The following is a 16,627-nucleotide window of genomic DNA, read 5'->3' as shown; positions in this document are numbered from 1 at the left end:
TAAATGTATGTGTGTGAGGAAGTTTTGCCCGAGGAGTTTAGTGTACAATGTGTTTTAATACTCATTCAGATTTTCTGATTAAAACCGTTTTATCATTGTATTTCTAGAAGAGATTCAACACAAATTTAACATTTTATTCATATAAAGCTCAGTCATTAGATCAGTGAATTAAGCCACAACATGATTGATTATGTTCTTATCATAAAGTAGATATAATTTTCTCTTGTCATTATTGCATAACAAACAACTACAACATCCACAGAAAAAGTCAAGAGTAAAAGTGGCCAACTAAAGCAAAGACTGACCTCAATAATGGTGACATCAAACAAAACTATTATTTTTAACAAATCATCAACATCTAAACCTCTGGTAATTTTCAATAACAACTTTTGTAGATGTATGTCAGAAATAAAGTCAGTCTGGTTAGTAATAAGTGAAACTGGTAATGCTGTTTGTGGAGATGTTTGATAACTGTCACGGTCCCACTGGCCGGACGCCTCCCAACCAGCACACCCATGTTTAGCACATGGTCAACTACGACTTCAGCCACAGCCTTAGATTAAATCAACTGAAGATAAAAGACATTAAATCTCTGAAGATCTGATCAAACAACTCCACAAACAGCATTACCAGCTTCACTTATTACTAACCAGACTGACTTTATTTCTGACAAACATCTACAAAAGTTGTTATTGAGAATTACCAGAGGTTTAGATGTTGATGATTTGTTGAAAATAATATTGTTTGATGTCACCGTGATCGAGGTCAGTCTTTGCTTTAGTTAGTCAGTTTAACTCTTGACTTTTTTAGTGTTAGTTTTTCTGCGGCTGTTGTAGTTCTTTGTTATGCAATAATGACACGAGGAATTGTGATCAGCTGCTTTATGATAAGAATTTAAGCATCATGTAGTGGCTTAATTCACTGATCTATTGATTGAGCTTTATATGAATAAAATGTTAAGTTTGTGTTGGCTCTCTTCTAGAAATACAATGATAAAACTGTTTTAATCAGAAAAGATGAATGAGTTTTAAAACACATTGAACACTAAACACTTTAAAACTCCAGCAAAACTTCCTCACACACAGACATCAAGAATCAAAAAGCATGTCACCATTGTTGAGATTCATAGGCTGATTCTTTATGTATGTTTGTGAGGAAATCACAGTTGTTTTCACTGTTGTTTTTTTGTGTGTAGTTGTCACAGAGACGAGCTCCGTGATTCCCTCCTCTGGCCATCGGAGGGAGCCGTCACCAGAATACTGACACACACCAGAGGTGGACATTCCAGGGGTCAGAAAGTAAAAGTCCTGCCATATTTTTATCTCATCCACTGAAGCATTAATGAGATAATTAAGTGATAAATTGAGTGATGATTGAGCATTATTGAAGACACCTGATGATAACAAGCAGAATCACCAAAGGAGAAAATCACAATTTTTAAGTTACCATCATCGAGGTCAGGGTTTGTTTTAGTTGAGCTCTTGACACTTGCCTTTTTAGTGTTAGATTTTGTTTGGGCAGTTTTAACTGCATTAAAACCAACCAGACAAGCAAAGTTAAAAGATGATCAGGTGTTGTTGGTTATGTTTTCTCAAAATCATTATTTGATCTGAATCACTGAACTCATTTACAGCCCAATCTCTGAGTTAGATTTACATTATTGATTACAGCAGCACTGTGATTCTGCAGAAGATCAGCTTATACAATACAGAATTTTTTTTTTTTTTTTAAAAGTTGTCCTTATCACGAAAAAAAAAAAAAAAAAAAATCTTTTAGGCACACACAGACATCAAGTATCAGCCTGTGAATCTCAACAACGGTGACAAGCAACATATTCTGATCAACAGATCAACTCTGAACATTAGAAAACAAGCTACTAAAAAGTCACAGAAAAACAGCAAAATTTTAATAGTGAGAATAAATGAAATTACTAAGACAATTTAGCTCATAATTTATTCATACAGCAATGCATGATGGGAGCCATGGATGAATTTTGATTGGTGGCTCCCAGAATGCACTGCAACATGCTTTATGATGGCCACCACTGTTGAGATTCACAGGATGATTCTTGATGTCTGTGTGTTTAAATGAGCTCTGCTTTTTTCTTTTAAATCAGAACTCTAAAAAAAAATTGTATTGTAAAAGCTGATCTTGTGCTGTAGAATCACAGTGCGGCTGTAATCAATAATGTAAATCTAACTCAGAGATTGAGCTCTAAATGAGTTCAGTGATTCAGATCAAATAATGTTTATGTAAAAACATAACCAACACCACCTGACCATCTTTTAACTTTGCTTGTCTGTTTGGTTTTAATGCAGTTAAAATTGCCCAAACAAAATCTAATCTTAAACAGTCAAGGATCAAGAGCTCAACTAAAACAAACCCTGACCTCGATGATGGTAACTTAAAAATTGTGATTTTCTTCTTTGGTGATTCTGCTTGTTATCATCAGGTGTCTTCAATAATACTCAATCATCACTTAATTAATCACTTATTTATCTCATTAATGCTTCAGTGGGTGGAATAAAAATATGGCAGGACTTTTACTTTCTGACCCCTGGAATGTCCACTTCTGACACACACACATACACTACACACTACATCTCCCAGAAGCCCTTTCTCTTGACTGATTCCCGCTCCAGCTGATTCATATCACACGGACTATAAAAGACTCTGTCATACGTTCTCTGATTGTGAAGTCTTGTTTTGCCACGGTGAACATTTCTGAGCATTTTCTACTGTTTGATTACCTGTTACTGACCTTGCTGTATCCCGTTACTGATCCTGAGCTGCCTGTCTATTGACCCCCGATTGTTTCTACGTTCTGTGAGTGATATCTGCCTGTCCCGACCTATCTGCCTGTTCCTTGACCACGATTCTGCCTGCCTGTATTACACCTGTCTGCTCCTGTTCGACCCTTGCCTGTACGACTATTTTTTACCATTAAAGCATGCAAATGGATCCCAATTCGAGTGATGAATCGTTAAAGTAGTGTACAATCTGTTTTAATTCTCATTCAGATTTTCTGACTAAAACTGTGTTGGATCTTTAGGTAAATCAAATAAAACAAATTTTGTAAGATACTGCTTTTATTAAATTCAGTTACAAGATCAGTGAATTAAGCCACTGCACAATGATTATATTCCCATTATGAAGCAGCCACAGCATCAGACTTCTAAAGCTACAGTCATGAATCCATACAAAACATTAGTCAACAGCAGAGTACATTACCAATTGCGGTCGTCAACGGTGTGAGAGTTGAAAAGGCCAAGATAAGTCTTAAGACATCTAAAAAATAAATACAACTTAATCAACAACTTACAAAGAACATTGGTCAGATAAAGACATATAAATACAAGCTTGTACTTAAAATAACAGTTCACCCAAACATGAAAATTCAGACATCGTGTCGTTTCAAACCAGTACGACTTTCTTTCACGGAATACAGAAAAAAATCTTTTCCTCTCAAAAAGGATGTGTTAATTAATAACACATTTTTGTGTTATGCTATTTTAACACATTTTGTGTCATTTTAAGTTGATCATGTGTAAAAAGAAAGAGAGAGAGAGAGAGAGAGAGAGAGAGAGAGAGAGAAACAACAAACATGTTATTTATGACACATTAGTGTGTTAAGAATAACACACTGGATGAGTAACACAAAATGTGTTGTCCTTAACTAGACATGCAGGTGTGTTAAGAAATAACACAGGTTGTGTTGTTTTTAACACATTCCTTTTGAGAGTGTAGAATTTGCTATTATCCTTACCCATCTTTCTTCACATAATGAAAATATTAAGCTTTTTCTGTTCAAACTGACAAAAAGCCCCATTGCAGCACTACAGTAGTCTATACAGTATGATTTGAGTGTCATATTCCACGTCTTCTAAAGTCAAACAGCAGCTTTGTGTGAGGAGCACATGAAATTGAAATAATTCACTCATCAAGAAACTTTTTAAGAATTTAAGAAGATTACATTCAGGATGTTTTTAACACTTTAGAAACTGTTTAGAAACAATTTCCATTCACATTTGTTGCATACGATGATTGAGTGAATTACATAAATTTCATCTGTTCATCAATAAAACAAGTGAAAATGTATTGGATTGTATTGGATTGTATTGGAGTTCATGTCAAGGTTTGTGGGGCAATGAGAGCCAAACCTTTAAAGATGAGAGGAATACTCACCTTTATGAAATGAAGCCATTGTCAGTTTTGACAGTCCAGTTTATTTCTCTTTATCCACAAACCAGTTCAGAGGACGAGTTTCCTTTACAGTTAAAGAATAAACAAATTAGCCATTGCATTGATACATGACTTTAAAAAAACTTTTTTTTTTTCTCTGTTTCAAACACACGTGAAAAACATCCCACAGCATTTATGAATTTGCATTAGAGTTTAAATTGAGGAGAGTTTTAAACAGTTATTATCAAAGCAAATTATGCTCTTGTATTTCCCCATAAATTTTCATATATAAAACATCTTAGAAACACAAGTTTCCCATAAATATCAGACCTGAGAATTGGTTTAGGGAATCTACAAGTGTTCTGCATTTATCCATACAGTTTCATCCTTAAAAAATGTTGAAGGACTTACAGTAAGAGTCCTGAACTGGTCAAAGCCCAAATTACACACGCATTAATTATAACTACACAACTGTAACATCAATATGTTTTTGATTAAAGAGACTGATGAAGATCATTATGAACAGATTTTACCTGATATAAGCTGATATACAGTGATCCTCATCCGACACTACCGACTACTTAACTAAAACATTTGTTGTGTTGAGATGTATATTGAGAAGTTATCAGTCCATCATCCTGGTAAGAAAACACTGTTTTACATTCCACTGTTTCCTTCTCAAATTCAAATGCATATACAAATGTATGCATAAAAAAACTCAAATAACCAGTTTTTTTGGCACACAGCAAAATCCCCAGTGTTAAATGAATACCCCTCAGTGTCAGAGGTGGAAAGACTTTACACATAATGCCATATGCATAATCTCCTGTCAGCTTTTATTTATGTATTTACTTCAGTTTTAACACACATTGGCAGCTGCTGGTAATCGATCATTAGTTTACTTCTCAGCTTGACCCGTCATGGACAATCCCAACATTTCCTTCTTAACATCCTCAATAAGATGGACATTTCAAGTCTCATCCATCCCTCAAATTCTGATTATTGACTCGTGTTGTGAATAAAAATTTTGCATAGACCTTGTGATCAGATTCTCTGATTATTTCACAGATATAGTAACAGTTAAGACTTTTATTAAATATGTTGCAGAAGATGGCTTGATTTGTAACATTCCAAGAACATGAATATGTTCTGTTTCCTTAATGTTAGTAGAATGTTATTTAAAGGTTAGTATGATGTTCCTGAAACATTCTTTAAATCATTCAAACACCTGCTGTGAACAAACACTGAAAGAAAGAGAAATTTAAATCAAAACAAACAAAATCTACTATTAAAACTTCAAGTGTCAAGAGCTCAACTAAAGCAAACACTCATCTCCATGATGGTGACTTAAAAATTGTGATTTTCTCCTTTGGTGATTCTGCTGGTTACCATCAGGTGTCTTCAATAATGGTCAATCATCACTCAATTAATTACTTAAATATTTCATTAACTTTAACACTGCTTCAGTGGGTGGAATAAAAATATGGCAGGACTTACTTTCTGACCCCTGGACTTTGCACCTCTGCAAGGCAGCTAAAACACAGAGTATAAGTACACAAGGAAATCACAGGGCTAATGAGCGACATGTGTAGGTAATGAATGGCCATGCAACAAACCATAGTTACCCTCATTTTATCCAGCAGCTATTTGTAGGAAAACACAATATAAGAACTGGATGAATTTGTCAAAAATACTATTTCTGGTGTTGACCTTTTTATTTTATTCTTTTTAATCTTGTATGTGTTTATACAGAGTGTGTACAAAATGTACTTTTAACAGATAGAAAAAATATCACAAAAGCCCCAAGCTGATTTATTTCCTTCTAATCAAATTCATTTTAAACACCAACTCACTGTTCGCTGCCATAGCCTTCAGGAAGCAGCCCGACAGACAGAGTCACCACAACCAGAGCAACCGTATATCCAATCACACACAGGTATCCACTGGTATACTGGAGACCAATAGAGATGGTTATGATGATTCTCAGTGAGGCTGTGCTGAGCAGAGGTGTAAAGTCCAGGGGTCAGAAAGTAAAAGTCCTGCCATTTTATTTATTCCACCCACTGAAGCAGTGTTAAAGTTAATGAGATAATGAAGTGATTAATTGAGTGATGATTGACCATTATTGAAAACACCTGATGATAACAAGCAGAATCACCAAAGGAGAAAAATACAATTTTTATGCCACCATCGTGGAGATGAGTGTTTGCTTTAGTTGGGCTCTTGACCCTTGACTTTTTAATATTAGATTTTGTTTGGGCTGTTGTAACTGAATTGCAACAGCCAGACAAACAAAGAGAAAAGATAATCTGGTGGTGTTGGTTATGTTTTCACATAATCATTATTTGACCTGAGTTAGATTTACATTATTGATTACAGCAGCACTGTGATTCTACAGCAGAAGATCAGCTTCTTCAATATAACCCAAAAAAAAAAAAATCATAAAAGTTGTTATAAATAAAAAATGACGGCGACAAGCAACATATTCTGATCAACAGATCAACTCTGAACATTAGAAAACAAGCTACTAAAAAGTCACATAAAAACATAAAAAAAAATTAAAAATAGTGACAAAAAAGGAAATTACTAAGACAGTTAAGCTCATAATTTATTCATGCAACAATGCATGAGGGGAGCCATGGATGAATTTTGATTGGTGGCTCCCAGAATGCACTGCAACATGCTTTATTATTCTCACCACTGTTGAGATTCACAGACTGATTCTTGATGTCTGTGTCTCGAAATTAATTTTTTTTTTTTTTTTTTTTGAGCAGAACACCTTTTGTGAAATCCTTCGGTTTATGTTGAAAAAACTGATCTTCTGCTGTAGAATCACAGTTCTGATGTAATCAATAATGTAAATCTAACTCAGAGATTGGGCTCTAAATGAGTTCAGTGATTCTGGTCAAATAATGATTATGTGAAAACATAACCAACAACACCTGGTCTTCTTTTCGCTTTGCTTGTCTGGCTGTTACAACTCAGTTACAACAGCCCAAAAAAAAATCTTATATTAAATAGTCAAGGGTCAAGAGCCCAACTAAAGCAAACACTCATCTCTATGATGGTGACTTAAAATTGTGATTTTCTCCTTTGGTGATTCTGCTTGTTATCATCAGGTGTCTTCAATAATGGTCAATCATCACTCAATTAACCACTTAATTATCTTATTAACTTTAACACGGCTTCAGTGGGTGGAATAAAATATATGGCAGGACTTTTACTCTGACCCCTGGACTATACACCTCTGGTGCTGAGCTGTATGGCTCCTTCATCATTCTCACCTGCAGGGGGCGTATGAGGTTCAGGAACTGTTGTGTGAGCAGAAACAGAAGGTGAGCCAGCAGAAGACTGATGCAGATGTTGATTCGAGCCACATTATTCACTCCAGGACTCCACTGACAAAGGGCAAAGGTCAACAGGGCCAAACTGAAGAACACCAGCCCCACGATCACACACACCAAATTCAACAGATCCAGCAGTGAGTCGCTCTGAGAAAACATGTCAGAGTACATGAGTGCCAAATCTGTGCTGTTCTTCAGTGGTCACTATAAATGTTCTCGTACCTCTGGTGGTCTGCTGGTTTGCATGATGAGAGCGAATGTCGACAGATGAACACAGGAACACACAGTGTAGCTGCTGTTGGTCTCTAAAACAGAACAACCATCTACAATCCACTCGCTGATATTCCAGTACACACAGGACAGAGAACCGCTGGGGTCGAACTCCTGCAGAAAGAAGAAAGAACATGCAGAAAATATTACAAGACTGAATATTAGATGTTTTCAGATGTTCACCAGTTCTCAGGTTGGACAGAAACACATTTCAGTCTCTCACTCTGATGTGTTTGAGGGTGAAGTTGACTGGTTTGGTGAGTTTAGTGTTGGTGGTTTTGGGAAGAGTAGCTGAGATCACAGTGGACATCATGGTTTTAATCGTGTCATTTGATGTGTTGAAGAAGTCGGGCTTCAGTAGATTCTCCATTGTGTTGAAGCTCATGAAAGCCACAGCAGCTGATCCTGTGTGACAGAAACAGAAGCTTATATGCAATGTTAAGACAACGACAATAAAAAATATATAAATAAGCAAATGTGTATTAGTGACAATGGTATGAAATATCTTTCTAAGGTTTTTTAATCCTACAGAAACATTTCACATATTTACATTGCTGTTCTTGGTGATCCCAATGAGATCGATGTCCACAGAAGAATTTGTCATGTTAAGTCGAGGGATTTTATTTAAGGCGACAATTGGTCCAACCATAAAGAAGTTATGTGCTATATTAGTTTATTTACAATATATATATATTTTTTTATTAAAGTCCAATTCAATCATTCAATTTGCAAAAAAGACAAGCAAATAAAATGACTATTCACTATTGTTGGGTTTTTATCTCAGGAGGTCAAATATTAGATCAGGGGTCTCCAATCCTGCTCATGGAGAGCTACTGGATGCTTCTCAAACGGAAGGCTGCATCCTTCTTGGTCCAGAGCTATGTCAAAAATGTTTTAGTTTTGGAAAAATACTTTGTGTTACAAATCTTTCTATTAACTGGCTTTCTATGAATGCAATACAGTGAATGACAGCCGTCTGATGTCTCCCAGTGGCTTACATTATTGGCAGTTTAGTGTTAAATTCACAGCAAAGCAAAACATAACATCTATACTTTCATGTCCGGAAACATTATTTTGTTTTACATTTTATAATAAACTCAGTACAGACTTATTTTCAATCAGTTTATTTTTGTTAATTTCAAAGGAGTTTGGGTAATTTAAGGCCACGAAGGACAGAGATTGTATATTATAGGGAGATGAGAGGGTCTGTATCTCTTACCATTGGAGAAAGCGTAACGGCTAACTTAATCACGTGCTCACCTCTCAGCCTATCCTGTAATGGTAGTGACTTCAGTGGTCGCCGTTCAAAACTCCTTCCCTGCGTACCGGCAGAGCGTTAGCATTAGCCGTTACGCTGTTTTGGCTAAAGGTTGCAGGCTTGCCTTCCAGTGGCTTTGGCGAAGAATACATCCAATGCAACAGGCTGCAACAGGCTGAAAGAAGGACGTCAACTGAAAGCTGCTTTCCAAGGATTCTTCCGAGTGAGATGGGCTTCAGCAACATTTGATGACGTGGCTGCCAAAATATGCAGCCTTTGTAGGATGCAGCCTTCCATTTAAGAAGCACCAACCATCCTGCAGATTTCAGCTCCAACCCCAATCAAACACAACTGAACCAGCTATTCAAGGTGTTCAGGGTTGCTTGATAATTGCAGACAGGTGTGTTATAGCAGGGTTGGAACTAAAGCTTGCAGGATGGTAGCTATTCAGGAGCAGGGTTGGAGATCTAACCCTGGGTTAGATCCCACAGTACAGTAAATTCCCCGGTGTTAAATAACATCGCTCTGTGTTCATATGGGAACCACCCGCAGGGTGTTAAAGTAACACTGAAGCACTGAAGTAACACTGTTAGAGTTAATCAGGTACTTAAGTGATTAACTGAGTGATGATTGTTCAATTATTGAAGACACCTGATGATAACGAGCAGAAACACTAAAGGTAAGAGAGACACAAGAACTACAACTGACTTCAGTCACAGCCTTAGATGAAATCAACTGAAAAGACATTAAATCTCTCTTATTACAAACCAGACTGACTTTTGAAGTTCTTTTGAGAATTAACAGAGGTTTACATATGATCACCATTAGATGTAATCATCACCATTATGGTAATCTGTGTTTCATTTAGTTGGGCAGTTTGACTTGGCTTTTTATGTCAGGTTTTTGTAACAGTGTAAAACAAGCCATAATCAAAGATGGTGAGATGATAAAGTTTTAATCATTGTAAATTGATTGATGAATTTCATAATTGACCAAAAGTTTTTTTTTTTTTTTTAAATCTGCTGTTTTAAATACAGTTTTATACTATGGTGGCTCCCAGGGTGCACTGTGGTATAAAGCATGTCACCACTGTTGATTCATATGTTTATTCTTGATGTTTGTGTATTAAAAAAAAAAGGAATTAAGCTTCTGTCAGGACCACTATCATCAAATATGAGTTTGTATTGGCAGTATGGTTCTGTTCTGGGCAAGAACTAGCAGCAATAACCCCCCAAAACAAAACCATATGCTGAAATCCCCCAGCACAAACTGACTGCGAAAATCTGAATGCCATGTTTCCTTAAAATGCAGTTACCTAAACATATCTAAACACTTTAATACAAGTACAAAAGGAAACACTAACCATTCAGAAACATCCTTTAAAAGTCGTGCTTGCAGAAGTTCTGCTTGACCCTCTTCATTACTGCTATCTGGGTCTGATTCGGGCTCAAATTGATACTGCGATATTGATGCCGTTATTTACCTTACGGATTTCCACCGAAAGCATGCAACTATTGCCCGTAATGGTAAGGGGCATGGCGTTTCCGGGTGCTTTAACGAATCACAACACACTGGGTCAGCTAACCAATCTGAGCCCATTGCGTATTTCCGAGGGCGTGGTATCATAGAACCAGGGCGTCATACCGGCCGTTCAAATGTCAGTGGAAACAGCGGTGTAGAATAAAGGTAAAATGTATGAAAAATATGGCTTTTTTAAAAAATATGTGTTTTTTTTGTTTTGTTTTTTTAAAACGAACCATTGATATATGTTAAACTGTGCCCCATAAACATGATCAAGCCTAGAAAAAAAAACAGTGAACCACTATATATTTATTTATAAATAAATACATTTGTCAAGTTTAAAGTACTTAATATTCTAAGTAATTAAACTTAAATAAGTCATTTTACAGGGAACGTTTGTACTGAAAACTTCAACTTCAAAGTTCACCATACGTTCATAAAGTTATGCAAACTAAATTTTGTTTAAACAACATTAAATTTGGCAAGTTGAACATTCTTAATATTTTACATAAATACAATATAACTGTATCAGTGCAAATAAGATAAGTCAAAGTTATTTTTTTTTTTTTTACAGTGGACAGTTGTCTTTGTCTCAAAATCATTTATTGTCGGTAAATCAAACCTATGACTAAATGGTGAACTTCACATTGTTTCTCTTAGTAGGATGAAAATAATCTGTTATTTAAACTGTGAATAAGTTCTGGACTCTCACCAAAACTCCCATTATAATCAACGGGATCAATCTCTTATTTACATTGTATTTGCTCTATTATGACAAAAGCATTCGTTAGTGTGCATAAATCAAGTTACAATGACGAGGTCACTGCATTCATGTGCTCAACATGCTCAACATGTCTGTGATCAACCTTTCATGTAAATATAATGCTATCATCAAAACTTTCACGATTAGTAAACCTTGAGAACTGTAATAGCAGTTTTCTAAAAAGTTCCACATAGAGATTAATACTTAACTATTTTCATATGTAAATATGTCAGCCAATCACAGCAGTAGGCGTATACATTGAAGTCTCACAGCAGACACGCCCCTTAAAACAGAGCGTTCAAATCAGAGAGATAAAATCAGCGTAGGAAAAATGCCTTTTATTTCTAAATTATGACAATTTTTGAGGTAAAAATCATAACATTATAAGTGCACCCCAGAAAACATAAAATAATAGAATAATGCAGTTCATGACCCCTTTAAGATTTCTGTATGTTACACTTTAAATACAGATATGTTGCAGAAAATGGCTTGATTTAAATATTAATTTTGCAAACTAGGATATTCTTCTCAAACTGGAGTCTTTTATATGGATCTTTTTGCTTTGTCTGTTTATTGAGACATAACTTTGCAACGAAACGTGTACTAACCTGAACAAAAACAAAAATCAATCATTCCTATTTTATAATACAAAAATACAAGATATATGACAATACAGACTTTGAGATATCAGCTTTTATTTTATATATAGTTATTTGTTTAGTTAAAAAGGTAAATCCCCTACACCTTTAAATCCTGTGAACTTCCCTCCTGAAAATATGTTTTGCTATATGAATATCGTAAGTAATATAAACAGAAGAAACAGTCTTTTCTAGGAGCTTTCAGAGCTCAACAGTGATCTCAGTCTGTAAGAATATGCTTTTCACCCTCCACCAAAAACATCTCGTGGGTTAAAACGATTAAATACAGTTAACAGTATTTATCAAAAGACTGGTATAAAGAAATAGACTGAGACTAAATTTAACATCAAAAAATTTGATTCTGTTGTGTATTTTACTGTAAATATAACATCTGTTATGAGGCAGCAGAAGAGGAGGAGAAAAAATCCACATGTTGCAACATTCACTTCAAAAACACAAACAAAGATATTCCACATCAAAATCCATACCAGGAACAGGAACAACAGCTTCACAAAACATGCAAAAACAATGACAGACACAAGAGCATAAATACACAAGGAAATCAAGGGACTAACAAGGGACAGGTGCAGGTAACGAATGGCCATGGTAACAAACGAGGATAGCAAGGGGTGCTTCTCAATGCTTACTTGTGCACCCTCGTTTCTTCTCCTCGCTTCCTTTCCTTGTGTCCTTAGCTCCACCCTTTCAGGATGAGAGGGAAGGACGCAAGGTAAAGATGCGAGGACGGAGGAATTGGATCAAGTGAATGATATCCTCGCTCCCTTTAGCGTCCCTTCAAAGCATCATCAGCTGCGCTCGAGGGATCTACCCACATGTTGTTAAAAGTTTGGTTATTTAAAAAAAATATAATAAATATTAATAAAGCAAGATGCCCCATTGAAATATATGAGATATAAAGTTTATTTAAACTGTAAAAGTAACGCATACATTTAAATTCTTGTGACAGATATGAAGGGGGAGGAGAATGTATGCGTGCGTCAGGTTTCTCGACGAGAAAGACTTCCGGAAAGGATGCACCAGTCTACCCTCGCTCATAACTCCTCGGGAAGCCTCCTCACTCCTCGTTCCACACCTCCTCATGGTGCAGTTAGAGAATTGAGATGTCCTTTAAGATTGCTGAGCTCGATCGTTGTCCGGGTCATAGGATGGAGGACGGAGGAGCGAGGAAACAAGGTGGAATATTGAGAAGCACCCAAGGAGATAAGGAACCAGGATCTACACTCTCAAAAAATAAAGTACAAAATTGTACCTTTAGGGGTACAATGGTACAAAGGTACAAATTTGTACCCTTGTGATTTGTACCTTAAGAGACCAGTTTTGTACCTTTGGTGACAATTTTGTACCTTTATTTAACAGTACAAAAATTGACCCTTCAAAAAGGGGACAAAATTGGCTTTGACAGCGTACAATCGTTGACTATAGACAAATCCGGCGAAACACGGAAGTAAAGCAGCGCCGCCATTACTGCGTGCCTTGCTGCTAAGGAAGTAGCAGAAGTAGCGTGTTGGTCCCGTAGGCTGTAGCAGATGTTAGCTATATAGTTTTTTTTAGTATGTATGCTGTCCAGTGATGCCGGGCAGAGCATGTTGTGTGGTTGGTTGTTTTAACAACAGCACAAAACTACAGGCCTGGAATAAAACCGTTTGTGTAATCCACGAAGCTTTGTTGCACATTGACTGCCCATGTTTACTGCCATACGGATTGCACAGAGTTCCTGGTCGAGCGGAGGACCAAGATGTGCGTCAAAAGTGGATGAAACACATAACCGAGGTGGCTCATCACATGCCAGATGATTAATAAAATAATCTTGAATACCTGTAAGAACATGTATTTTATTGCTACAACTGGTCGTGGCTAAGGCCATCCTTAAAAATATTTTGGTTTGCTGTAACAGCCAAAAAAATAAAAAAATGGTCGGTAGGTCGTAAAAAATGTAAAAAAAAAAAAAATATTTTATTGCATCACATTAAGTGTATTGTGATTGTCAAAACATTTTAGTAACTAAGCTGAATTTTATTAGGTTTAGTGACATTACAATGTTTACATGGTAGGCTACAATTTCTGGTAAGCTACACTTTTTTATTATTTTTATTCAATTATTATTATTTAATTATTATTGTGATTTGATTTAATATTGACTCATTTGGATAAATATTAGGTAGGCTATAATTTTTCTCAAGAAAAAAACAACTCACCTAACTTAATGCTGTAAACATACAGAGAGCCCTATCAGCTGGCAGTATTATTTAAAAATAACAATTTAAATATAATGCATTTTTTATTATAATAACAACTTTATTTAACGATATAAGTAAAAATATAATAAAGATGTAATACAGTACACATATCAGCCAAAACAGGTTCTGTGTGAGGGGCTGCTAGCTGACAGCGTTCGGTCATTTCTGAGAGATTTACCTAAGACGAAGGTAAGTGTGAATACATAAATCCATTTTGAAAAACATGTTTACAAGAACATAACATTATACGTAACGTCGTTTGATGTTGTAATATTTTTTAATCTGTATTTCTAGCATGTCACATTTACAAGCACCAAAACGGTATTTATTGTTTTAATTTCGTAATAAAATTGACAGATTTTTTTCTATCATAAGTAACCTGCTCTGTCTAGTCTGTCGGTCTCTGTGTCCTCTTTACTTCGCGATTTTTCTGTGCGTGAGAAAATGGATGTGTGGCGTGAGAGCGTGTGAAAAGCGTCAATTGCGTGTGTCTCACATTTTATTGCATTTGTATTAGCTGTTTGAAGAGTAAAAAAAAAATATCCGTGGGTCTTAACGCAATTACAATCGGCAAGTCGGTCGGACTAAAAGGGGAAAAAATAATTAATTGGGTCGGTCCTAAATTGACAGGGTCGGTCGGGTTATGGCAAACAAGAATATTTTTAAGGATGGCCTAATAATTATTTAAAACTTGAAGCTTGTGAACATATTAGCAACACAGCTAGTAATGACAGCGTTCGGTTTTATTGTTGTCATCAATTAATACACTTCTTAATTACATTACATTACATTTTTACATTATTACATTATGTTGTCAATAAATTACCTTTATCGGTAAGTTTTGGCCACTGCCTGACATCATCTACCCATGTTCCCTTTCACCAGACATTTTCTTTAATGAGCAGGATGCGCTTTAATTGAAATGTCATTAGAGGGCACCGGCAAGTGTCACACCGTCACACTTCGCAGGCACGCAGTAATGGCGGCAGGCAAGATGGCGGCGCCCATAGAGTTCGCGGCGGACTTGTGTATAATGAGATATATATATTTTACACACACACACACGCTGAATTAAAATCAGAATTTATTAAATCCTTTTCATTTTCACATTTTACAACATTTCATTTTAAACACATTTTTAAACATTCCATATGAGTCCATCTTGCCGGGTGTTAAACTGAAGCAGTGTTAAAGTTAATGAGATAATTGATTGATGATTGAGTGATAATTGACAATTAGTGGAGACACCTGATGATAATAAGCAGAAACATTGAAGAAAAGAGAGAAAAAAGGTGTTAATTAATGTTTTATGAATGTTTCATTTCAAGTCACCATGAAAGAGGTCAGCGTTTGCTTTAGTTGGGCTCTTGACTCTTTACCTTTTATTATTAATTGATCTCTGTCTGCTCCAACTTTGTGTTTGTAAAGCACATTTGTTATGGTCACAGTATAATTTGATGATGATTTTATCATCATGTGATGGCCTGATTTAGTTATGTAGATTCTTGATGTCTGTGTGTGTTTCAAAAAAACCCTCTTCAGATTATAAAAGCTCTGCTGGATCTCAAGCAGTAAAAGAGATTTACTATAAAGAAATAATATAACATCTATATCACCAGTTAATGCTGGACGTCACCAATGAATCTGGCCATTTCACAATGAGAAAACGCAACCATTATGACTGTGCTTCCCAAAGCGTTGTAAACCTAAATTGATCAACTTTGGCTCACAGCACTTTTGGGAAACACAGCTCAGATCATAGTTTCTCTGGCCATAACAAATGTGCTCTACAAACACAAAGTTGGAGCAGCCAGAGATAAATTAATGTTAATAAATAGAGTCAAGAGCCCAACTAAAGGAAATGCTTTTCACCATCATGGTGACTTCAAACTAAACTTTCATTAAAACATTAACATCTAAACATCTGTTAATTCTCAATGAGAACTTTTGTTGATGTATGACAGAAATCAAATCAAACTGGTTAATAATAAGTGTAATAATGTTTAATGTCTGGAAGTCAGTTGTAGTTGTTGTGTCTCTCTCTTTTTCTCTTGTTGTTTCTTCAGTGATTCTGCTTATTATCATCAGGTGTCTCCACTAATTGTCAATCATCACTCAATCATCAATCAATTATCTCATTAACTTTAACACTGCTTCAGTGTTACTTTTTAACACCCGGCAAGATGGACTCATATGGAATGTTCAAAAATGTGTTTAAAATAAAATGTTGTAAAATGTGAAAATGAAAAGGATTTAATAAATGCTGATTTTAATTCAGCGTGTGTGTGTGTGTGTGTGTGAAATATATACATCTCATTATAGTCAACGATTGTACGCTGTCAAAGCCAATTTTGTCCCCTTTTTGAAGGGTCAATTTTTGTACAGTTAAATAA

The 16,627-nt window shown here is 35.7% G+C and overlaps 2 protein-coding genes across 2 annotated transcripts in view; both read right to left on the bottom strand.

Moving 5' to 3' along the window:
- LOC125271700 (adhesion G protein-coupled receptor E3-like) overlaps positions 1 to 5,022 on the bottom strand; it is a 30,304-nt gene extending 25,282 nt beyond the window's left edge. The window contains exons 1-3 of the mRNA XM_048195865.1: positions 4,716 to 5,022; positions 4,186 to 4,267; positions 3,232 to 3,288 (exon numbers count right to left, since the gene is read on the bottom strand). Coding sequence (XP_048051822.1) covers positions 3,232 to 3,288; positions 4,186 to 4,204 — 76 coding nt within the window. The 5' untranslated portion in view covers positions 4,205 to 4,267; positions 4,716 to 5,022. The remainder of the gene's footprint in view (positions 1 to 3,231; positions 3,289 to 4,185; positions 4,268 to 4,715) is intronic.
- Positions 5,023 to 5,655: 633 nt separating this feature from the next.
- On the bottom strand, positions 5,656 to 8,240 carry LOC125271708 (adhesion G protein-coupled receptor E3-like). The gene is made up of 4 exons (XM_048195874.1): positions 8,020 to 8,240; positions 7,749 to 7,910; positions 7,467 to 7,673; positions 5,656 to 6,133 (listed from the first exon to the last, which is right to left on the bottom strand). Exons 1-4 carry the CDS (start codon positions 8,179 to 8,181, stop codon positions 6,032 to 6,034), a joined length of 633 nt encoding a protein of 210 aa, XP_048051831.1. The 5' UTR covers positions 8,182 to 8,240; the 3' UTR covers positions 5,656 to 6,031.
- Positions 8,241 to 16,627: the final 8,387 nt, after the last annotated feature.

The sequence above is a fragment of the Megalobrama amblycephala genome, linkage group LG7, assembly GCF_018812025.1.
Source record: "Megalobrama amblycephala isolate DHTTF-2021 linkage group LG7, ASM1881202v1, whole genome shotgun sequence".
In the NCBI taxonomy this organism is placed as follows: Eukaryota; Metazoa; Chordata; class Actinopteri; order Cypriniformes; family Xenocyprididae; genus Megalobrama; species Megalobrama amblycephala.
This window is presented reverse-complemented; position numbering and strand designations above follow the sequence as displayed.

What these genes read in the sequence shown, in the direction of transcription:
- LOC125271708 (XM_048195874.1), bottom strand. Translation starts at nt 8,181, where the DNA reads ATGAGCTTCAACACAATGGAGAATCTACTGAAGCCCGACTTCTTCAAC. An exon ending in TCACCCTCAAACACATCAGA is followed by an intron (nt 7,911 to 8,019) that starts GTGAGAGACTGA and finishes TTCTTTCTGCAG; the next exon opens with GAGTTCGACCCCAGCGGTTC. An exon ending in AAACCAGCAGACCACCAGAG is followed by an intron (nt 7,674 to 7,748) that starts GTACGAGAACAT and finishes ATGTTTTCTCAG; the next exon opens with AGCGACTCACTGCTGGATCT.